Source organism: Motacilla alba, chromosome 5 (genome assembly GCF_015832195.1).
Source record: "Motacilla alba alba isolate MOTALB_02 chromosome 5, Motacilla_alba_V1.0_pri, whole genome shotgun sequence".
NCBI lineage: Eukaryota > Metazoa > Chordata > Aves > Passeriformes > Motacillidae > Motacilla > Motacilla alba.
The window spans coordinates 38,184,674-38,210,023 of record NC_052020.1 but is presented as its reverse complement, the minus strand read 5'-3'; the positions used below and the strand labels follow the sequence as shown (position 1 = coordinate 38,210,023).

The 25,350-nt window shown below is 38.8% G+C and overlaps 1 protein-coding gene across 7 annotated transcripts in view; it reads right to left on the bottom strand.

Moving 5' to 3' along the window:
- MIPOL1 (mirror-image polydactyly 1) overlaps positions 1-25,350 on the bottom strand; it is a 186,719-nt gene that overhangs the window by 27,431 nt on the left and 133,938 nt on the right. For all 7 annotated transcript variants that reach the window (XM_038137478.1, XM_038137483.1, XM_038137480.1 and 4 more), the window contains one exon: positions 24,648-24,742. In XM_038137478.1, coding sequence (XP_037993406.1) covers positions 24,648-24,742 — 95 coding nt within the window. The remainder of the gene's footprint in view (positions 1-24,647; positions 24,743-25,350) is intronic.

Sequence of the window (25,350 nt, the reverse complement as noted above, 5' to 3'; positions counted from 1 at the left end):
TAAGCCCTAAAAGGACTTTGAAATTTTGCTGTCAAGTGGAGGATATGAAATAGTCAAGTTTGCATTACATGTGAGTCAGGAGCCTGACAGCTGGTAGACTGGTAACCAGATGACATTGTCCTACCATAGACAAATATTTTACTAGTCTTCCTTTGCCTGCATTTACACAACGTAAGAGGACTGCGTTTTCTTCCCAGTACATAAACCATCTCTCACTAATTTATCCAAAGCCAGCAGCCAAAGGCAGACTCTGGCACGAAGGCCATGGACCATTTTACAACAGGAATGCTTGTTGCACATAAAAGAGTATGCTCTTTGCACTGTCACAGTGCATCACAGAGTGTCACTCTCTTCTGTCATGCACCCATGCATTCTTAGGCTAGAGCTCAGGCAATCTCAAGCACTTGTTGAACAGAGGCCACTGTTGATTTTCTTCTCTGTGGTGGTTGGGCATACAACTTCAGGATTTCACAGGACACTGTATTGACAGATTGGTGCTAATCATGCATGTCCATACTGTCCAGACTCAATTATATGTGAGTATGGAACAACAGTGAGTGGTACCTTGAGATTCAGCCTTCAGTCCTGAAATGATCTAGAGAAATCTGCAACCTGTACCAGGGTCGTAAGAGCCTGGAGACTAAACGATTCAAATATAGGTTCATTAGCTACAGTGAAAGCTTGAATTGACTACTATTCATCTCAGAATTTCTATGTTTCAACAAATATCAATTAAAGGCCACTAGCAAACACATTTTTCCTCCTTGGGCCTCAAGGATTGCTCAAATAAGAGCAATCACAATGCTACCTTTGCAAAGTGCTCTGAGCCTCACTAATGTCAAGAGACTCATCACTTTTGAAAGAGCTAAGTTAGATGCAGCACAATCAGAATTTAGGACATAACTAAATCCAGATGGTCTTCTGGTGATGCCAACCAGAAAACATATTCCTTTCAGCTTCATTTTTACTGTCCAGGACCACTGAAGTACCCGTACCATTTCCTTGTGATTAGCCTGGGAGAGGGAGTAGGACATGAAGTTAATAATCTGAGCCTTTCTTGAAGCTGAAGGACTACCAAGATATGCTCTCAAACAAGACATAATTGGAAATCATGCCTCCATTACTCCATTACTCCAAACTCTTCATTTAGGGAGTTGAACAGCAATCAAATGTCTTCTGTTCACTTTATGCAGCTCCTGGGCAAATTGCTCAGATAGCACAGCCTCATGTGAATGATATTCACATGACATTCAGCATAACCAATCATTCCTCACATTCACCATGCCATCAAACAGTCTAGGACCTCCACAAAAATAGTTTCTGGATTAGCAGTGTTTGGTTGAAACAGAGCAAAACATGCCTGGGACTGATGAGTAGAAAGAAGTCTTTTTGAGGTGTTTGTAGATATAGTGCTATTCCCTTCAGCTAGAACACAGACCTGTGGTAACTGGGAGTGGGGCTGTGGCCCAGCCTCATCCCCAATGGGCACAGCTGTGAGAAGCAGGTGAGCAGCAGTGACAGCAATGAGCCATGGAGTGCCCAGTGCACTGACCAACCACCAAAGGGAACAGAGGGCACACAGGTGCAGTGCTTGAACATGAGGGGTATAAAAGGTTAGGCTAAAGAACAAGAAGGGCAGATACTGGAAGCCTTTTGAAGTGGTGGAGTGTTACTTTGTGTGGGTGAATGCTTAAAGCCTTCTGAAATCGTATGGTGATGCTCTGTGCCTCACAGCTGTCTCAACTGTAGCATGTGCTGTGACACAGACTCACGGCTAAAGAGCTACCTTGTAGCTAAGAAATCCACCTGAATTCCCTGGGTACATACTGCACCTGGGGCTGGGGGTCTCTGCTGTCTCTAATTGATTATCGACTGGAAGATTGCAACTTAGCTTTTTTTCTCACACAGGGATATAGTGCACATGAGTTCATGGAAGAGACTACTGGAGATTTTATGCTTTAATACTGAATATTACTTGCTACATGTAACATTAATTACACATCTTCAGGGTTCCACAAGCTATCTGTGCTAATTGCAAAAAACAGTTTCACAGGCTCTCAAATTTCTTCCATGAATTAGAGGACTGCAATACAGCAAACTATTGCAAATACTCTTTGTAGTTTTCCCAAATCATGTTATTCCTAGAACCAAGCTTTTCATAAAATGTTCCTGTCATGTTCTGACAGGGAATTGGCTGTATTAGCATATTGTAGCCTAAGCATTCACTGGGGGTACCATGAAGGCTTGCTTCTAAGTAAGTAAAATTAACCCAAAATTAAAAAAAAAAAAAAAATTGTAAGGTGTTTACTTTATCCCACTAGATACTACTAAGTAAGAATTCTGCTATCTTGTATCTGTTCTTTATTGTCAATTCATATGCTTTGGCCATTCTTAAATATTTGCCAATGTCCTTAGTTAACAAAATAACTTTAACTTAGTATTTGTAATACTGTAGTTATTCCCTACAGTAATAGATTATTTAGGTAGCACTGCAAATAGAGAGGGAACCTTATCTATTAATCGAAGACAGAACTGGCACCAAGAGTGACCTCAGTATGTGAATATAATGGACATCTAAGATGGTGCCAGTGACTCCATGTTTTAACGTGTATCACAACCTCCTGTCTGCTCTCCCCGGGAAGCTCAAGCCTTTAGCAGAGGCAGAGCAGCCCCTGGCTCGGCTGTGGGCAGCAGGCAGAGAGGAGGGGCACAGCCGCCTCACAGACAAGAGGCATGGCCACCTTCCCCGTGCCCAGACTGAACTGGCAGCACCTGTGCCTCTCTGCTGGCTGCTGGAGGCTGCTGGGTTGACATGGATCACTGAAGGGGTGTGTACGTGGGTGGTGTGGAGCCAGCAGCTCTGGCCTGGGGCCAGCAGGGAAACTGCCGATGTCAGGGATTTGCAGAAACACGAACGCGGTGGAAGAGACACAGAGGATCTTGTCCTAAAGGTCATAGCGATTTATTTTTTATACTGAGACTATGTTTTCAACAACACTTCTGACAACCATTTAAAGAACAGTGCACCATTCTCCTATAATCTAAACTGAATTAAGAAAGCAGTAACTCTTGGAGGTGCACTAAAATAACAACCACTGGCATACCAACAAAAACTGGTAGAAAACAATGTACTACTTTGTAATTTAAAACACTATGTATTTTTTGCCTTTTTCTGATGATCCTTGCCAAGAGCTTCCTGAACACTGTCACTCACAAAAAAAACAGGGCATAAAGGAACATCAAGCCTTCTGACCAGGCATTTCAGGATCAGCTCCTACAGTCCCCACACACCCACCAACCCAGTCTAGGCCTTCAGCAACCCCTTCAGTTCCTACAGGCTTGACAGTACTGCCGGCATGAACGCTTACTCTCTAAAATGCAAACCATGGAAATCTTCCCTGATGACAAAGAGTGGGGGCACCCAAGAGCCAGACATTTTTGCCAGAAGCCTTAATTGATGATGCCTGTCGCCATAGTTTGAATTTAGATTTGCCTGCAGAGCTAATAAAATCGAATGGAGATTTCTTAGTTAGAAATTATGCATGAAGTTAAGGCTAATATGGCTTGGGCCTTTAGTTTCCTTAGCAGCTTCTCACTGGTAAAGATAATGGCATCTGACTTCCATTTTACATGAGTGACCTACACACAGACAAGTTTATTTCAAATTAATAAAATCCTTTGGCAAAAAGTAGGAATATTAGTGAATCAACTCAGATAAATTGCAACAATCCAGCTGAAATAAATAAGAATCCTGACCCTGAAAACTGAAATAGTCAATGAAGTGTCCACTCAGTGCAAAGGGGCATGGCATTTATAAACCTATGTACAAGAAATCTGATGGCACTGATGCATATCATAATGCAGGCATCAGAATCACCTGAAAACAAGCTCAATGTAATGACTATGTGCTGTTGACTTTTATTTTTGTCTCCAGGGAATAGTGTTTACTTTGCTTTAAAATTTATATGAGTCATTTTGTTATATGCCTTTTTTTAATTAGTCGGAAAGAAATAGCCATTTGAGAAAGAGAGCGGAAATCAATTCTGATTCGATGCCGATAGCTACTGTGCGATGTAAACTGTGTGTTCTTTCTAATTAAATGTAAACACGTGCAGTTCTAAAGTCCAGCAGTGATGACAACTACTAGAAAGGATTGCCTAAGACCTGGTCAACTGATCCTTGTGAACCTTTTGTTCATACCGTAGGCGAACTTGTGCAATCTGTCTCAGGTGAACGCCAGTTGTAACTGACTTTATTTTAGGTCATCTTCAGAGAAAAGACTTGACAAGAATGTGGAGAGCTCTGTAATACCTCCAGTTACCCATTAACTATGTCCTTCTGATAGCTAATCAATAGCATTGCATGGAGCCAAACACACTGCACTGAACTGCCCCTCTTCCAAAAGCCAAGTCTTGGTAAATATTTAATGGCAGTAAAGGTGTTTTGACTCTTATCAATCTGATATGTTAAAGAACTCTTGAAAGAAACTTTATCTTGCTTCTATCTGCATAAATAATTTGTTCGGTTACAATTTTAGTCTTATGCAAAAGCACTGAATTTAATGATCTAATGCTTTTAAATCAAGGCTTTGGACAGAGAAAATGTAGTTTCAATCCACATGTCACAATATAAAGAAAACCCAAAGTTTATTTCCTTGATAAAATGCCAACTAGAAATATACATCAAGGAACCTAGCCCTTTATACTGTACTAGTAATACTGTGCCAAACTCGCTCAAAACCTGTTATACAAGTGCACATTTGAGATTTTCTTACAAAGCTTCAGTTTCTGAAAAATTCTTAGCTCTTATTCACATAAAGACAACATAGGATTTCCAGCTTCTTTTCACAGGAAAAAAAACCCCTGACTCTAAAATAGTTATACTAGGATCCAGAGACTTTTTGTACCCACACATTGAATATTCCCATCTCCAAGAGGGTATATTCATGTGATGAGTTTTATTAAGCATGTTTCCATTTTCTATTTTTTCTGTACAAAGCTGCCTGTCTAGATCCCTAACAAAGAAACTTCTGTCCTGATCCTTTCACATCATGCAGGTATCCCTCTGCTAGAGCCAGGTAGGATCCAAACACCACCTTAGATATGTAGATAGGCTTATTCCATGCCTCTGTGCTAATGTCAGAGAACGGAGGAATCCCCTGACTCTCTCTCACAGCACAGTCTTCCAGCCTCTTCTCTATGATTCAACTTCAACATGAGTCTAAGTATTTTGAAGAAACCAATTCAGCAACGGATCCAAGATTTTTCTTGGAAAATAATCTGGGAATAAAACATTGATAGTGTTTCAGTTTCCAAAATGTGAATCACCATAAATGTTTTCCCAGAAGAATAAGCATTACTTTTCCCCCAGTGTTTATATGGCCTCCTTTGTGCTCTTGATGCCATTCAATAGTCTTCAAAAATAAAGATCACAGGAATAATTCCCAAACACTGGCATAGATAAAGTGAACAGCCTGAAGTTTTTTAATCACTAGTAATTGCCTCTGGTGAAAACACTATTAATTAAAATCATAAAGGCATATAAATTAATCAAGCAGTGAAGTACGTGGCACCATTTAGGAATGATCAGCTGAAGAAAGCCTGTTACTAAAAACCTCAGAAAATCTCTTGTACTTAATACAATGTTATCTTTATAAATCAGCCATGATCGTGAATTTTATGGCTGTCCTGATTTGCTATTGTGATCGCTTGGCTTAACTCCTCCACTGAATCAGAAAAGCAAGAGACAAAACTGTCTTGGACCCCAAGCTGGAAGCCAGCCCTGCCTGCCAGCATGGCCAGAAACATCCAGCTGAGGAAGAGAAGAGTCTCTCCAGGAGAAGGCAATTACAAGAACATCTTTCAAAGATGGAATAATTGAATACATATGGTATTTCAGAGAGGGATGATCTCATGGATGAGCTGAGTAGCCCTAAGGCTAGAAAATGTAGCCCTAAAGCTAGCCCTCAGAGTAGGGGAATCACATGGGGCTCTGTCCTTGTCCCTACTTTCTTGCTGAATGATTCAGTGGGTTAAAAAATTCTTTGCATGATTAAAAAAAAAAAAAAAAGAATATGTAACTTTTAAAATTTGAGGATACTTCCTTTCCTGTCCCAAGAAAATAAAACAGTTTTTGAACAGTTTTGTCTGATCTTACTCAAAGGTGTTACAGAAAAATATTATGCAACTCTGATGAAAAGCAAACATGGTGTACTGTGCTCCAGCCCATACCCAGCTTTGGTCACCAGAGTGCCAGTAAGTGAGGTTCTGATGAACTCTAGGTGAGTGTGCTCAGCACATTTTCCCCACTTTCTTGGTACTGTACCCAGCAACACGAACTACTCTGCAATGGCTGGTGACTCACTAGGAGGACTGCATGTGCTGCAGTCTGAAATTTGTCCTCCACATGGGTAAAGACACCCAGAATGTTGACTTTATTGCCATCATGGCTTCTCCCATACAGAAATGGTGCTGACTTGGGGATTGCTGTGTGGATACACACTTAAAAACTCACCTCCTGAACGTCATGTAAATGACACAATGGCAACATATCACTACTCAGCAAGTCATGTCTTACCTAGCTGCTGCTGCCAAACCCTTGCTCATATAAATCATACAGCTCTGTGGACAGTTAAGCACTATGAAACAAGGCAGTTAAAATGATGGCTTAAATGATAAAGGGAGCGCCTGGGAAATTTAATATAAGGGAAGTCTGCTTCCCTATTGTACCAAAGCTTACTGAAGTAACTGGGCAGACTTGTCTGGGCCATTCTCCTTAACGTGAGACAAGGGCACATGCTAAGGAAATGATTTAGTGGATTGGGGATAAGAGCCCTGTCTTGAATTCCCTCTTTCATTTCACGTCTTCTGTGTGGTACTGAGCAAGTCACAACATGCAGAACCCAGCCTGCCATGCTGAAACTGGGAATAAAGTGTCTTTCCCTAGCTAATTTTCTTTAAAATTGAAGCTTTCAGGGTCCGGGATTTCTTCTTCTTATCTACATGTGCTGCATCTTGGAAACCTGAGGCCCAGATTTGGTTCAGGTCTCAGCACCAGTTATTGTTCACGGAAAGACACTAAAGAGCTAATTAACAGTATGCAAGCATTGACAATGCACATCAATCTGGTTAACCTCAGCAGACAGGTTTGGGAACCTGTTTGGGATCCAGATTTGGGAACTTAATGGAAAAAACAGTTTTTTCCAAGTTTTTGCCTCCCCATTGCAGATTCAGCCGCCACTGTCACCACAGGGCACAGGCAGTGACAGGAGCGTCCTGTCCTTTGTTGATCTGCCCCGAGAACAAACATCCTTGTTTTCTGAGATGTTCTTTCTTTCCTCCCAGTGAAAGGGGCCATCAACTGGATACGGCACATGACTGGAAGCCAAAACACACAACTTTCATACCTCTTGAAAAGCGAGACATTAGACTGGTGGCTGCTGGAGAAAAATCACTGAAGAGAAGCTCTCAAGCATAGGGGTTGGAAAGAGGCTATAAACAGTGCTGAATGGATTTCTGTATCCTAAACATTTTAGATCAGCTTCCCTCACCTCGCTCTTCCTTTACCCTCATGAGTTTTGACCACTGAGTTATTGAAATAAAATGTGTAAAAAATTAATATAGTTGTGCACTTTAATTTAGCTTGGTTGAAGAGGAAAACAACATTATTAATTTTATGACACAGGATTTCACAAGAAAAACTGCAGTTTTTTCTTTCATTTCTCCATGACCAGCAGGTAAAGTGAAAAACTGTAGCAGGAAATATATTGGTTGCACTGAACCAAAGAATTAATTATTTTCTCAGGATCTGACAAGGAAACTGAATGAGTATGAAAGATCTTGTGAAATCTAGCCAACACGGAATTCAACACTCTTCAATTCCTTATTTATTTTTTGAACAGGACAAGATAATTATTGGTATGAATACTGCCTACTATGCTTATACACATGCAACAGATACTATATCCTCCTCTGATATGAAAAGTAACATTGCTTATGAGGGAAAACTAAATTCCTACATAATGACATTCCTCATTCTACTGCCACAACTGTAGCAGTATAGTAAAATGACTCCTTTGGTACAGACAGTAGAGAAGAAGAGCTAAATGGAAGAATATATATTTCTCTATCTCCACCAAAACCCTTAGGATAGAAGTCCCTTTTACAGAATATGATTGAAACAAACAAAACATTACCTTATATGAGCCTGGATAACATAAAGATCCTGCCTGCCTCAGAAGCAAAAGCAAGATAAATCAGATAACATGAACCTTGTTATTCATCCTTCTTCGTAGTCTTTTTGGTGAGGGACAAATTAATAGAACTTCTTTCTCTTCACTGAAAGTTCCTCCCAGGTCAATATTCTTTAATGATAGTGGAAGTCATTAGTGCATTTCCCACTGAGAACCAGAAGAAAGCCTAGTAAAGACTGCTTTGAATTTCTTTGTATCAAGAAACTAAAGGCTGTGGCCATAAGCAGGTGATCTTCTGGCTGCCTAATACAACTAAATACTTCCTGGAAACCTTGCTGCTTCCTCCTGATCTCTGGGAATGGAAGACCAGAAGAGAAAAAAAATGCAAGAAAATATTACTTAATACAGCCAAAAATAGGGGCAAGAAGAAAACGTTCCTTCAAGAATAAAAACAAACAAGAAATAATTTAGATGTTTGAAATTTGTCCTCAACCTTGTTTGTTTCAATGACCATAGATTGGGTATGACACAAGTCCTTCACGGTATATTTTCAATACAATTTACATAGTTGTTACCTTAATGAGATATGTAAGATCAGAATCAATGAATCAACACCATGATATGCCTCAAAGTTATTTTTTCGTGGACAGCAAGTGAGCGGATGTCATTCCTCTGTTTAATCAGGAGTTAAAGCGTGTACAGTAATTCCTTATTTTCACAATATTCCTTCTGACAAAGATAACAACCATAAGAATGGCTCCAAGCTGGCTAAACCTGACATACAGGTTTTGTTAATAAAAAAATGCATGACTTAATTAATGAAATGGATCTATTAAGACTGTCCCCCAATCAACCAGAGTGGCCCCACCTACAGCTGAACTTCACATGACCTATCTTATGCAAAAAGAATTGTAATAACTTGCACTGGAAGCTGCTATAGAGGAAAGGTTGCTATGAAGACAAAATATGAATTAGAAATGCATATAATGCCCCTAGAGGAGAAAGCTCAGTATTTTCACTTTTACTCAGCGTTTTCCTTTACAGTGAATAATTGAAACCATTTTGCTAAACAGTGTAAATTTATTTCACAAAGAATAATTACATTTGATCTATTAGCACCTGATACTATCTATTGTCTAAATTGCTCGCATTCAATCCATGAGTAATGTCAACAGTATTAACGTCCATTATGGAAGAATTAGCTGAGCAAAAATAATTTTTAAATGTTTGACATTCTTGTACCCTTTTTCTAGCATAATGTTCAAAAGAAGTATCATTATACCAAAATATTCTTAGATTTTTTTTAAGGCATGTCTTTATTTAAGTCTGCAAACTCAGGGTCTTTAAAATCACAAACAATTTGCCTGTTTTGTTCTGGCAAGCATAAATCTGTAGCAATCTAGTAATTTTAGATTCTTCTCTGTTCCCATCTAGCTGTCCCACACTAATTGGCTGTCCAAATTCACCTCCATCAACTTTGGCAGGCACACCCCCTACAGAAAACCAGGTCCCCCCCCCCCCCCCCCCAGTCATAAAGAGCTGCACTGTTACAAACAGAAAAAAAGGAATGCTGCAACATTTCTACAACAAAGTTACATATATATATATATATATATATTAATTTGATCACACACACACATACATGCCCCACACTGAACTAATGCAACAGCAGATACCTATTTTTTCTCTCTTGCAGCCTCATTCCTATTTCAGAGATTTCCAAATTTGTGCTTGCCTTTTAGCAGAGGAAATCCTATGAACTGTTTAAGATTACATTCTCACTGAAAGCAATGAATGCCACAGTCTTCTCCAGAATAAAAAGCTACTTTCTCTCCTTGGAATAGTAACTTTACAGTAATTTGGAGGAAGCAGGAGAAACAGTTGGTCATTAAACATTAAATGTATTAATGGGGCACTCACAGTGTATGACTCATCTGGAAAAGGCAGTTCTGTACTTGCATTTCAGAAGGACTGCTGCAATACAATAGCTACTGTGATAAATTTAGGTTTATCTCACTTAATATTTAGCGGAATCTAATAAAGAAAATTTAAATCAACGCACTTTCCAAAAAATGCATGAGTAGCACTATTTACATCTTACAGCCAGGGGAATAGAGAGGCAGAGAAAAAACATTCCAAAGGAGGCCCTTAATTTCCACTCCCCAAATGGAGACCTTTAGGACTTTGTGTTTACAACTTACAGGGACTTGCAACCCTAGATGAAAACAATGAAAAATCAGAACATTCAAAGCAGGAATCCCTCAAGCACTTCAGCAGCACATATAAAATCATCCACTTCTTCAGACTCATGTTACTCTTGAAGTCCTGCTCAGTTCTCTGGAAATCTCAGACCTGAGAATATGGGTGAATCCTTGGTAGCAGTTGCTTGTTACATGGCATTGTTGGAAATGGAGCTTCTACAGAGCTCAGAAAAATGAGCCAAAAAACCCCCCAGAAAACCAGGCTATACAGGATGCTGGCTTGATTAGTAAAAAGTTTCATATGATGCCCTGGAGTGGAGGGAAAAGTGATTAATGTAAAGTCTAACACATTAGGAGATACAAAGAAAGAGATAATTCCTAAGGACAGAAATTCTGTTTGCTCTCAAGACATTGTGAATCTGTCCTTTATAGTTTTTTTTTTTTACCAGTCCTAGTTGTTCATGATCTATTGAGCCCTATAATCATATCACTTTGATGAAAGCTTTGTGCATTTCCTTACTCTCAAGTTCTGACTCATTTAGGTGATTAGGAGGCAGAACAGTAACAGAGATAAAATAACAGGACCACTTCAGAGCACACTTAAGTCACTGTGAGAACTCTCAAGTCCAAGGTAAATATATCTGTTCATAAGGAACTCCAGAAATGGAGACACTAAGAGAATCAGGCATTTTACTGTAGATTTTTGTCTCATTTTGCCTACTTTGTAGCAAACGAGCTCTTAGTTTCGTCTGAGGAAAAAAAATACTTTGCAGGAATCTGAAGAACAGATACAAAATACTTATGTCTAGAGCTAGGGAAAATGTGACACAGTTCAGAAGCCATTTGTAAGAGCAGAGTACATGGCAGGATTTTTTAGATGGTGGACAAAAGCTTTGGGACACAAACCCCAGATATTTTACAACAAACGAAAACCAGAATCAGCCCACCAAAATAATCAGAACCCGAAGTCTGATGTACCTTTATCAAAAAACAGTTACATCTTGCTTATGCTCATGATGAATAAAATTCACTGGCAGTTCAGGTGCAGGCAAGGCTTCAGAGGGAGACTGAGAAAAAGAAATGGAGTATGACATTCCTGGAGTAAATATGGTGTGTGTGGGGAAGAACTTCAGTTGCCGGCCCCATCAAGTCCTGACAAAAGGAATGCGAGAGCTGTTCCCAAGGTGAAAGAAGACAGGCTGAACAATGTGGCTAATGGGATCACATTGAGCTAAGGGGATCACCACGACTTGTTTTACTTCTGTTGGTGCATGTCAAAACTCTGATGTGTTTTAAAATACATTCTACAGCAGGAGGCTAAATCTTGAGGCATTTTGGAGAGACTTTACATATCTTCATGTTTTGAGCCTTGTGTAGAAAGTGTCTACTGGGTAAGAACACTTCAAGTTCAGAAATTTGCAAATTGTAAGAGCCGATTCTCTTCTGTCTGACAAAGAGAAAAAAAGAAACAGAAGGCTCAAACATGTATCTTATTGAACAGGCATTTAATGCTGCTGCCCTCACATAAATCTGCAGAGGTTGCAGACACCTCACACTTGCACAAGCCCCAGTTGCTGTCCTTCACAAGTCAGGTGTAGACAAGAGAATAAAAGCAGCCCCTCTGTAGCACCTAACTATACTATCACACGTTTAGATTTGGCAGGTACTGACAACACTTGGGAATGCTGTAAGTAATAGTACTGGTTTCTAAAAGCTCTGAAAACTTGCTTGATGTTCTTGATTATTGTATCCTGAAAGCATTCTAGAATTATCTTTAGTCAATACATAAGCATTTAATAATAAAATTATACCGGTCAGAATGATCCAGATTTGGCATCTACAGTTAAACTACTGCTCCAGAAAATTACTGGTTTTTCAAAGGGGCACTTGCGAGTACCTTCCCAGCTTCCTACATGCAAACTGAGGTGTCTAAATTTACATATATGGGACTGAAAATTTTGGCCACACTGTTTAACAGGCAGATCTGCTGGGAGGTCTCTTGTAACCAGATTTTTTTAAAGCCTCATATTTATTGGACAGATACTGGCCCAATTCCAATCCTCAACTGCAAATCCAAAGAAACAGCTCAGAGCAAACCAGCAGCCTTATTAGCCTTTAAAGATTTCATTTTCAAGAACTCAAGACCCTTTATTGACTAATGAAAGGTTGGGTCCCCAAGCCCACAGACTGATGTTGCTTGGAACATATTTTAATCATTTTGGAGTGCTAGCAGCCATCTGTCTAAAGAGCTTTGATCACATAAATGCACTCTGGACTGCAGCTCCTTCCGACTCCAAACCCTGCCCAAAAGCCAAAGGGAACCCGCAGGCATGGCAACTTTGAGACAATTCAAAGCCTTGCAATGTGATAAGGCTGCTTTTATTATTTAGCACATCATTAGATTTAATGACACCACAGATAAGAGATACACTAAAAAGATACCATTGTCATTGCCTATCTTACAACAGCAACATCCAACTGTGACTTTGCTTTGTTTCTACCCTACACTTGTTACTTACTATGCTATTTTAAAAGAATAGTTAAACAAAACAAAAGGATTTCTTTTGCTGCTGCAAACATCACAAATAGTTAAAAAAAAACCTAAAAAAAAAAATTAGGACTTTGTTTTTTTTAATACATTCTTGCTTAGTTAAAAAAAAATACACAAAAGACAAGCAGAGAAATTCCAAATAATCTACGGTATTATCAGTTTAGACTATTGACTGTTGGGCAGATACTGCTTGCATATACAAGCCTATTTTGCCCAGCACTGAATACAAATTTACATTGAAACGAAAATTTACATTACAAAAATTTACATTACAGTTACAGCTCTTAACATTTTAACATTTTAACATTTATTAACAAATTTTACACAATTTCCATTATTATTTCCTACTTTTGAAACAATTTGGCCATCTCAAAGCTTATTTTATAGAGATCAGTATTTTTTGTTGTGGAGTCTCGTGAATGGTACAGACACATGCTATTAACTATGAAAGCTTGGAAGCAATGACAGTGTCAAGCATGAAGAAAATCTATTTTAATTACCAGAGTCAAGAAATTGCTCTCAAAAATCAAAGCAGAAGCCCTAAGAGAGTGGTAAAAACTGCATAAAAATATCTTTCTTGATGACTGGAGAGACACAGTGGTGGAACCTGTGTGACAGGGCATGACTTTATTTGCTCCAAATGTCAGTAACCTCAGCGAGTTCAACTCCGAGATTTCAGTGCTTGCAAGTTTCTCTTCATTTTGAGATCTTGTTCTTGGCTCTCTTCCTCAGGACATTAGCCACCAGTAACCAGGAGAAACTTTGAGTGTTGTACAGTATAATACTATACTTTTCAATTCACTAACTGTCATACCAAGTGTGACTCACTAGCAGTGTGAAATAAATAAATAAATACATTTATAAGAAACAAACCTTGCACTTCTTTGTGCAATGTTTTCATGAAAACATTTTTGGGTGGCCATTCTGTAATGCTGATACAGAACAGATTAAGAGAAAAAAAGATGAAACCATAACATGAAAGGCTCAGGTAGTAGAAGAGCTTCTCTAAACTCTTTGCTATCAAACAAAATACAACACTGATGATTCGCTTTGTGTAACTCCCTCGCTCTCCTTCTGTGGCTTTTCCTTGTAAACTCCATAAAAAGCTCCTCTGCTAGTGAGACAGCAGCTCCCTACCACTGGTTACACACCTATCTTGTGGCATCAGGAAAAAAGACAAGTGGCTGTGTGCTAGTTCTCCTTCCTGTCAGGATCATGTGAATGGCTGCTTATAAAAGCAAACTATTACCAGTATGTTACACTTTACTAAAATATCTGAGAAACTCAGAACTGAGCAAATCCCAGCAGGCCCACTTATTCACTGGAAAGCTGTGGCTGAAGCTTCCAAGTTGGTCTCTCCTAAAAATGACAGTTTTCACACCTATGCTGGAAGAACTACCCATACCAGACAAGTAACACATCATTATGGAATGCTGGACACAGGTTAAAAACCTTCCAAAACACAAGACCTCTATCACATTAGTTAGAAAGGCAGTTAGTGAGTGGGAAGTTAAAAGGGAAATTTTTCCAGTAAAAGGCATCAGCATGACACGCATGCATCAATTTAACAAAAGCTCTAAGTTTAGATGGAAATTTAATAAGGAGAATACCTTACTCTCAACTTCTCTCTTTGTAAATTAAACAGGTGGGCAGCCTTCTGTTTTGTGTTCTGTGACAGGCAGAGGACTTCTTCTGCCACCTGCATTCTTAGATACTCCTGAACATATTTCCACTGTGAGCAGTGTTAAATTCAGAGTAAGGAAAGTAATGTTATGTCTAGCACTGACTGAAAATTGTTCATGTAGAAAGTCTTCTCACCAAAGATTTTATTTTAATTGGGAAATGTAAATTCCAACACAAAAAAAAATTACACTGTTTTCCTGTGGCACATTTCTAAGTGAAAAATTTTCTTTCACCTTAGTATTTCAAGTGTAATGCCATTTGATTTCAGTTCTTCAGCTGAAGAGAACTGAACTGAAACACATCAAAGTAATGATTTTTCGAAATTATTGAATTGACATTTTAACATAAAAACATGTCCTGTGAAAAACCAACATAAAATGAAATGGCATTTTAAGTCCTCCTGACAATGTTATTACTATATTTCTAAATATCATATTAATAACAAAAGAATTCCCTTTCATACAATATTTATAGGGCAAGACAAATTCTTTTACACTTTCAGATTTTCTTCCTAACTTCTCATGGGAAAATCTGTCTTCCAAATATCTCTTATTACAAACACAGTTTTCCTGTGTTTCTTTAACTTGCTCTAGAGAGGGCTGCTTCTTATTCTGTATCTGTTTTCCTTCTCTCATTTTAAAGCAAGAGTACCTGCATTTTCATAGTCTCTAAAGGTGTTATGCAAAAGGGTAAAACTTCTTATTCAGTTTATACAAATAAAGCAGCTGAAGCAGGGTTTAGTGATGTGATTAATCTATATTCATCCAGCATTTCAACATTTCAATGGTAGAATTAGAATATGCAACCTTTATCCATACACCCTTTCTACCAGGTAACAGATTTCATAATCCTGCATATACTCTTTATAGATTCTCCACTTTTGATTTTTGTGTATTCTTACATTCTATAGAATAGATACTAATTTTAGTGATCTCATCATCCTAATTTTTACAAGTATTCCTACAGGATTTTCATACTTTGTATTGCTATCTACTCCAAACTACCAGTAGCAGTCAGTGGGTTGATTGCAGGTAGCTCTTCCAGAGACTTTAAACCTTCCAAGAACTCAATTTTATTACGCTTTAATGACTTTGAAAGATGGTTCCTAGATATCTCTAACTATGTGCTTATTTCAAAAAGCACCAAACAAAGTTACACCTCCCAGACTTTTCAGCTCACTGAGAAACCAAGGAAGTCATAACAGAAAATCACATAGAGCAGAGGTAAAAAAGAAGGTGAAGGAATCAGCCAGGCAAAGGACAGCTGTGAACATAATGCCAGCAGGGCCCTGCATACAGAGTCGTGAGACCATATCAGCATCCAATGGCAAGGAATTCCTTTCTGTCAAGCAAATCGTTGCTCTTAGAGAAGAACAGAAACTCATGTGAAAAGGCCCATCCCAGCAAAAACGACAAAGTAAATGTTGTTTTAGTTCACATTACCCCACGACAGCAAATAAGTAGAGAAGTCAGCTCAAGCCCAGCGCAATAGAGTCTGAGGACCTGTGGAGCACTTCTAGCCTTAAAGTACTTGGCACAAAAAATGACTGGTTGGTCCTCAACAACTCTGAAAAATTTAAGAAACTTTGCTGCTATAACACCCAGTAGCAGTAGTGGAATTAGCATAGTGCATGGTGCAAATTAAAACTGCATCACAGAGCGTTAGGCACTCCAGTCCATATTCATGCTGCTTCTTCAATCCTGCTGCTTAGTATTTCTGTTGGCAAGGCACCTCTGAAGGCCAACAGCCAGCCCCTGGAAACATTAGGCACAAAGATTTCATAAAGTATCAGTCAGACCAATCCAACAGCAGCACAAGGTAATTTGAGTGTACTACATTCTGGTTGCAGGGATGGCGTGAGGTGGTTTGTTATTCCATCAGGTGCCTTGGATCTTTGACAGTTCAGTGCTTCCTCTCTCTCAAAGTTTTCATAAATCACTAAAGATGAGTTAGAAATTGTTTTTCCATGCTAATTTTTTTTCCCAGTTAGATAGGAAAACTTTCAAAGTTATGTCAGGGCAAGGAGCAAAACATTCAAAAGTTGGTTTGTTTTTTTTTTTTTTTTTTTTTTTTTTTTTTTTTTTTTTTTTTGGTGTGTTTCTAAATGAATGGGAGACACAGAAAACTTAAAGAGAATGCTGATGGCTAAAATATTTCATTGGAGGGCAAAAAAAAGGACACCCATCAGCTCCCAACAGGTTCACATACTGCTTCTCCTTTTCACTGCCTGCCAAACTGCCACTGTAAACACCAAGCCTATGGTATATACTGGAGTTTCTCTCCACTGTCCCTTTTCTTTGCAAATGGTCAAATACTAGCTGGAGAATGGATGTGAGTGTGGTCTGCCGTGCTCCCAAGAAATTTTTCTATCCACAGTTTTATTTCTAAAGTCAGTCTCTTTGACTATATTATTGTTAGAAATTTGAACAAATGCAGAAAGTGAAACAATAATCAATTCCAAGCTAGAGAACAAGAAGTCTGAGAATGGGGCAGGGACAGGAGAATAATAAATTCAATAAAGTGTGAAATACACAAGGATAACAAGGGAAGGCTCTGCCTTTACTGCTCACCTGCACCAAACCACTGAGAAATACAGCCATCTCAGTAGCACCAGTAAAAGCTCATGCAGCTGCTTTCCAGTGTAGAGCAGCTCCCTGATCAGTCTTCCCCCCTTTGGCTGTCTGATCCAGTTCACGAAACAGCCCCCAAACCTTGGACTTTTATCTCCTGTGACACCAGCAAGAGCTGTGATTGCACAAGCAATAAAGTGACAAAGGAAAGAAGTCACAGGGGACATAGGGGCTTACTAGCAGGAAAATGCTTATGAGACTGCAGAGTGAGAAAAACACACCTAAATTCCCAATTCTTTTGGGGCTGCAGCACCTCACTGCAAAGTGGCACAAAACAGAGGAGAAGAATGAACACATAGATCCCAAATCCCAGGTCCAAACAACCAGGGTGTTGGCTCCCCTCATCCCCACAACTTGACTAGAAATTCACTGAAACCTCCATGGATTGCTGAGAGAAAATGTGGTTTTAACCAATCTGATCTAAAGACAGCAGTATTTCTCCACCCCAGTTTTCTACTAATTTTAACACTCAGTTCAATAAACAAACAGAAAGACAGTCCCTGCCATTTTTTTTGTTATAACAGAAGACAAACAAAAACCTTAGTGCTCCCTTACAGATTCATTGCTTTCTATATGTTTGGCTGGATCAAACTGGAGCAGGTTAGGTTCCTACAAAGCATGTATTACATGATCTCCCACTGCATATCCTAGCCCCTCATCTCTTTGGTATAAAAAAGAACCTTTTCTGTGCTTGTAATGGGAAATTTAATTAGCTGGAGGTTTATGTTTAATGTCAGGTGTCTGAAAGTCTTCAATAAAATAGAAGTCACTGCTGCAAGAACACAGAATACTTAAAACACAACTGCTGACTTCTCCATGATCTCCCCAAAACTTCTCTTCAAAAAGAACCGTGTGGTTTACAGTGATCCCATTACTTGACCTACAGTCATTCTTCTTAATGACTGTAATTACACCATGTTATGTCTAAAGCAACTAGTCCTGAAACAATGACAGCAACTGCCAGAACAGAAGCAAGCAGACAGGATGAAAAGAGCAGGAAAATGAGTCAACGGCCATAACTGAAAAAGTGAGATAAAAAAAAAAACTAGGTATAAAAAGACCAGTTCTCTGAGGTACACTGCTGGGACAGGTGCTCAAGGTAGCCTGCTATTGCTTTAGAGGAAGGACTGAGATCACCACTCTGCATTAGTGGTTGCAGCTTCACTAATCCCACTGTAAATGGGTTCCAGCTCATTTGGGCTGGGAAACTGGATGCTAGAGCAGCCCAATCTTCTGCTACATAGTGTGTTCCCCTGAGGGAAATCTAGATTGAGAGAACTCTGAAGAAGACTGAGAGATGGCAGAACAAACAGACTGAAATGTTTGAGCAGGGGTCAGTCAGAGTACAGGAATCTGACTATTTAGGTACTAAATAGTACTATTTATTGTACTCTGACTTGTTAGTGCACTGGCGGTGAAGATGAATATTGACTTTTCAGGTAGAAATAATTTATAGTTTTTAATAGCCCTTAAAACTGGAATGAAAGCAACATTCTAACAGCAAGAATTACACCATTCTATATCCATACACAGAGTCCATGAAGCATGGTTGAAATGGCACCATCTGAGTATTATATTCCATAACATCAGTCATGAAACTATAGAATGGAAGTAAATTAAACACACATAACTGTATCCAAAGCTTGAACAGAAAAGTCTTTTTATCCAGGACTGGAAGTAATGGCTTACAAAATATTTTTCTTCATCTATTTCTCCTGTTACAGGGTGATTCAGTTCTGTAATTAAGATGAAAATTGAGTTTGCCCCTGAGACTATAAGTTCTTAATTTGGGGAAATAATAAAAAACCTTCTTGATTTCCTATTTTAACATTTATCAATCTCAGTCTTTTAAAAAAATGAACTTCCATGTCATTTTACAAGAGACTTTGTGGGAAAAATATACAGACCTCCATAAAACCAACTGCTAATTTGCTTGTGCCACTTAAACATGAGTTCCAAGTATTCCAATTGAACTATTGTAAGCACTGAATCTTGTAGACTTAAATTCTGTTAAATCTTTTCAATAGTTTTTAACATATAAAGTGCTACAACCAGTTAGGAAGCAAGAAAACTGCTGGCACTACATGCCGAGAAACTATCCATATTAACTGAAAGTTTGAATCTAAAAATACTTATTGCAGGTAATTGTACTTATTAGTACAAGGAGTCTTACTGAAGTTAATCTTCTATTTCATTGTTGAGAACCATCAAGTAACTGTAAAACAAGGCATCTTTTTCTCCCATGCTCACCAGAACTTATATATTCCAATTACTTTGCAACATTATACTGCATTTGACTAGAATACAGTTAATTTTCTTCATGGTAGCTGGTATGGGGTACATCTTGGATTTGCGTTGAAAAAAAGTGTTGCTAACACATGGATGTTTCAGTTATTCCTGAGTATTACTCATGCAGAGTCAAGCCCTTTTTGCTTTTCACCCCACTCCAGCAGGGAGCAGGCGGGGGGTGTCCAAGAAGTTGGATAGAGACACAGCTGGAACAGCTGACTCCAACTGACCAAAGGCATATCCCACACCATACAGTGTCACATTCAGCATATAAATCTAGGGGAAGAAGGAATCTGATTATAAAATTGGACAGATCACATAACTGAAAAATATGCAAATAAAAAACTTGTGATGATGTTCAAACAACAGAGGTATACGAGAAAGAAGTAGTGGGATTAACACTCCCATGTACTTCAAAACTGGTTATTTGGATATAGCCTTCATTGGTCACTGAGGATCTTATGATTTGCATTAATCTCTATCCTAAAGAGCACTGTGTGGAAACAATTACATCAGTAAGATAGAAAGTCTAGGCTATCCCTAACTGTTATGCAAATTTTAATTTCTGGTATGTATTTTTGAGCTAGCATCCAGAAAACACAATTTTTTTTTTTGAAACTTGACACAGAGACAACACAAGAAGAACAAACGGAAGCACAGAACTTGCCAAACTTTATTTGTATCCAGTTTCTTGTTCCTTATATATCTGAATTAGCTTCTTCCTCCTTTTCACTTCTTTTAGTTGAAATTCCATTTCACTTCTCTGTCCCTTCTAAAGAAGACTGAAATTATTCTGGGATATGCTTTCTTTTCAGAAAGTCAAAAGTCAGAGGGAAAGAAATGTTTCCTCATTATATCTGCAAAAGCTAATTTAAATTTTGGGTTAGGCGATTATAGCTTTCCATGAAGCTCCAGTTTCAGTTAAGATTCGCTTTTCCCATCACCTGAAAAGAAGTGTGGTTTGCTAAACAGACTTCTTTCACAGCTGGAGGAAAAAAATGGACGTCTTCAAACAGCAGCAGCTACCAGATCAGAGACTTGTAGAATAATGAGGTTGGAAGTGACCACTGGCAGTCTCCAATCCAACCTAACTTCTTCTCAAAGCGATATCAGTATGAGATCACACCATGTTGCTCATGAGTTTATCACATTAGACACTGGGAATCTCCAAGGATCGAGATGGTAACCTGCTCCAATGATGGACAGCCCCCGTGGAAAATGTTTTCCCTTGTAACCTGTCTGAAATGCTCTTGTTTCAATTCAAGTCAGTTGTTTCTCACCCTGTTGTCATGGAGCACTGTGAAGAGGTCGCCTTTCTTGACAACCTCTGCACAGACTCTGTTAGGCTGCCATTAAGTCTCCCTGGAGCCAACAAAGAAAGGAATATCTTTTCTTTCCCAGGCTGTACAAGAGCAGTAACCTTGCTCTCTCTTTACATTGCAAATGCTATGGCTTCCTGACTGTACCAGTTGCCCTCTGTCAAACTTTCTCCAATTTATAGATGTCTTACTTTTACTGGGGACCTAAAACTGGACTATCTATTCTAGATACCAAGAATATTTCCTCTAGAGAAAACAGAAGGGGATTTTGTATTTTTCCCCTGAAGGTCTCCACTTGTTTCCCTCCTTCAGGCATGTCTGCACGTACTTACACATACAGATAGTCTGGACATAAGTATCTCTCCCCTGATTTTGTAGGATCAAATGATACTTTGCTTTTCCTGGATCATGCTAATGTTAGTAAAAGTCAGATTGGTATAAAAATGCACATTTTAATGTCATTGTTTACAATGCATACAAAATAGTTAATATACCCGCACAGTCATCACTTTTGTGACCAAATCCTTGAAATGTTATCGTGTGTTAAGGCAAAAGTACAAGTGATGTAGGTATTACTTGTACACTTTAATGAGAGCCTCTAGGTTTTTTTTGTTTTCTATGTTGTTGATGTTTTTTTGTTTTGTTTTGTTCTGTTTTGGTTGTTTATTTGTTTTTGTTTTCTTAAATTTGCTTCGTCTAAGGTAAAGGAAGATGTAGTGTCCTGGTTCTGGCCAGCACAGGGTAAGTTTCTGCAGTAGCCAGCAGTGAGCGTGGCTACGACCCAAAGGATATTCTATACCACCTCATGACATTTTCCAGTCAGGGGGAGAAGGGAGCCTTTTCTGGGGAGAAGGGGCTCCTTCCCATTGGCACAGCGTGGCTGTGGTTGGGTTGGGGTGAGCATGTGAATCACTCTCTCTCTTTTGTATGCTGTGCTTTTAAAATTAATATTGTAGCTGTTACTGTTTATTTTCTTGTCTCATTGCTGTTTCCAGTAAATTATTCTTATCCCAACTCTTGATCTTCACCTTTTTTGCCTCCAATTCTCTTTTCCATCCAGTTGCAGGGGAAAAAGCAGGAGGGAGAAGGGGGGAATGAGCGAGTGGCATGTGGTTTGGAGAGTTTCAGCAGACCACTAAATTGCACTAAATTGGGGAGTACCAGTCCTAAACTACGACTCATAGAAATCTCAGTTAAATAAAGGAGAAAAATAATAAAGTAGGAGAAATGCTTTTTGTAAGGCCAGGGAAGACCTAATAGCAAAAGGAGAAGTCACCTAATGAGCCAAAATTCTTAAGCCCCTGTCATGCTGGGGCTTAAGACAGAAAGTGTAAGAATGGGAAATTATGAAATCCAAAAAAGAGAAGTAACTCCAGGGAATGCAGTCTTGAACAGCAAATCATACAGCTAACTCACTAGGATCAAAGCAGCAAACTTCCACCCCAGTTCAAAACAGACTGTCTAAAACCACTCCCAGTGCTTATTCTAGACTACCATAGCATGACAAGCACTATGAGGAAATAAAAAGAGCCAGCAGACATCTACATGCATCCCTCCCACATACAAAACGTGCAAATTTTCATTCATTTGGGATGGCTTGGGAAATGCACTGTCTACCTTCTCATTCATAAGTACTGTGGCCGTCCCACCCTTGGCCTGGTACAGTTCCCAAAGCTTTATGCACATGTGACATATATTATTTTCTGCTTCATTTGGCATGTGTTTAAAGTACTGCCGCTATTGGATGACAAGGGCTGCAGATGTTCATGAACTTAAAGGAAACTGTAACCAAAATGTCAAGAAGTTTATTAGAATCCTCATAATGGTGCAATTAATTTTTAATCAAGTCAAAAGACGGACCTGAGAAATTAAATGTTGCTGCTTATGCACTTATAGGAGTCCTTGCTGCCTTTTACAACCCTTGCAAGCTCAGGTCCAGGTGGCCTCTGGCTTTTCAAGTCATGTCTTTGTTTGCTTAAGACAGTGTTTCCACACAGAGAGGTTGTGGAATCTCCATACTTAAAGGCATTTAAAACTCCTCTGGTCGTGGACCTGGGCAACCAGGTCTCAGTGGCCCTGCTTGAGGCCCCAGTGCTTGAGCAGAGCTGGACAAGATGACCTCCAGGGGTCCCTGCCAACCTCAATCAGTCACTCTGTGGGTCCACTCTGGAACACATTAGCCTCTAGAACAGTGAGGTAGGTAGGAGATAAAATCTTAAGATGTTATAACTTGTATAAATCTGTTGTGATACAATAGTTCTTGCTCCAGGGGATAATCAGGAGAGCATTCCCACACCTTCTGGATAGATTTTGCAAATGCTGTCAGCCAACTTACAGTGAAATTTTGACTGTTCAAATTAAGAGCTATAAGTTAATAACATGGTACAGTCTAATGCTGATTCCTGAAAGGCATTATTGTTAATATTTCTGGGATTTAAAGCATTTACACAAGTAAATGTACTTGTGTAATCTACTATACTTGTTAAACATCGTATGTTAGTGCAAACTTGATAGGCTATGCCAAAAATGTAACTCAAAAATCAGTGGAAAGTCTCCTACAATGTGTATAGACCAACACAAGCAAATTCTTATTTTCTAAAATATCAATTTAAAAAATTTCATTTCAGTTTTTAAATTATTAAAAAAACCCCATTTAAATGAATAATAAGGGCACCATAATAAATTCTTTCTAGCTTGGTAAATCATACCATAATTTGTGCACACACTAAATGCTGACCAAATTCATTAAATGCAATAATCACAAATTGCTTGGGTTTCTATTCACTATTAACAGGCTTTAAATAAATGCCTATGAGATTTAGGAACAAAAGTTGTTTTTGAAACTTCCCTCCAAGGTTTTAATAAACTTAATGAGAAGGGGAAACTCGAAAAACCTCTAGAAACCTGAGTATTTTTCACTTTTGAACGCTGAAACACTGAAAACATACACAGTCCTGCTACTGCAAATGCTTTTTAGACATAAATAACTAGTCCTCTTTATTTGCAATGAGTATACTATTCACACTATATTTATTATTTACCTCTGTAGCCCACATCCCTCATCACAGACGTTCAGCCTTCAGATTCACAATTTTCAGCTGTGTTGATGCCAATTCTCCTGCCTTTAACCTGCTGGCAGCTCTGTATCCCCTCTCACACAGGAGGTCAGGATGAAATGAGAGCTGTAACCCAACATCACTCCATAAAACAACCTAACTCCTTCACTAGACCACACAGAGCTTTTCCTTAGGGACTAAAACCCACTGATCCATGCAAATGTTCAGTGCAGCCCACCTAAATTAATGAGAATGGGTATTTCTCTCATTCTCCATACTGCTACAGAACATAAGGAATTAAAAGGCACATATATTGGGGTTGAAGAAGAAACCATTATTTTAGAATTACAGATTTATTATTTTAAAATCTATATGGACTAAGTAAGGTACAATCAGGGAAGAAACAAGCATTTATGTAGTCTGGTTCTTTTGTCCATGTGTTTTTAAGTGATCACATTGCCATAGCACAGCTTTTTAGTACAAAAATCAACCACCAATTTTTCACTTCCCTTAGAAGAAACTAATACAAAATTCAGGCTGTAAGAAAGAGACTCCTATTTCAAGGAAATGGTTGGTGAGCTGTAAAGCAGAAATGCAGGCTTTGATTCATTGATGTATTCACATTTTTCCAACAAATACCTATTTGATAAGGCCATTTCCTCACTCAGACATCATACAGAAAATTCCCCCATGAGTCACTCATTCATATTAGAATCAATCATTTTACCTGTAATAAACACGCAGTGTTTGGATTTCTTCTTCTAGTTTTTTGCACCGTTGAAGAGCAGCTTCCTTTTCTTGTTGCAAAGCTATCAATTCTGCCTGTGAAATGATAAAGAACCGATAACCAATTTATTCAGAACATCCACACTTTTTTGAAAACACATCAATCTGTGCAATAATTTCAACCATTATAATTGCACGCATAGAGTTATACTGTTGTATGTAACATAGTGTTGTGGTTTAACCCCAGCCAGGAGCTAAGTACCATGCAGCTGCTTGGTCACTTCTCCTTCTTCCCACTGATGGCATCGTGAGGAGAATCAGGAAAGGAAAGAAAATCAAACTTGTTGATTGAGATAAGAACAGTTAAATAATTGAAACAAAGTAAAAGATAATAATAATAATAATGATATTAATATGAGTAATTGTAATAAAAAGGAGAGGGACAGAGGGAGATAAATCCCAGGACAGGCAAGTGATGCACAATACAACTGTTCACCACCTGCTGACTAATGCCAAGCCTGTCCCTGAGCTGTGATCACACCCTTTCCTGGTAACTCCCCCCATTTTATATACTGCGTGTGATGTTTTATCCACAGAATGTCCCTTTGGCCACTTTGGTCAGTTGTCCTGACCATGCTCCCTCCCAACTTCTTGTGTACCTCCTCACTGGCAGTGCAGGATGCACTGAAAGTCCTTGACTTGGG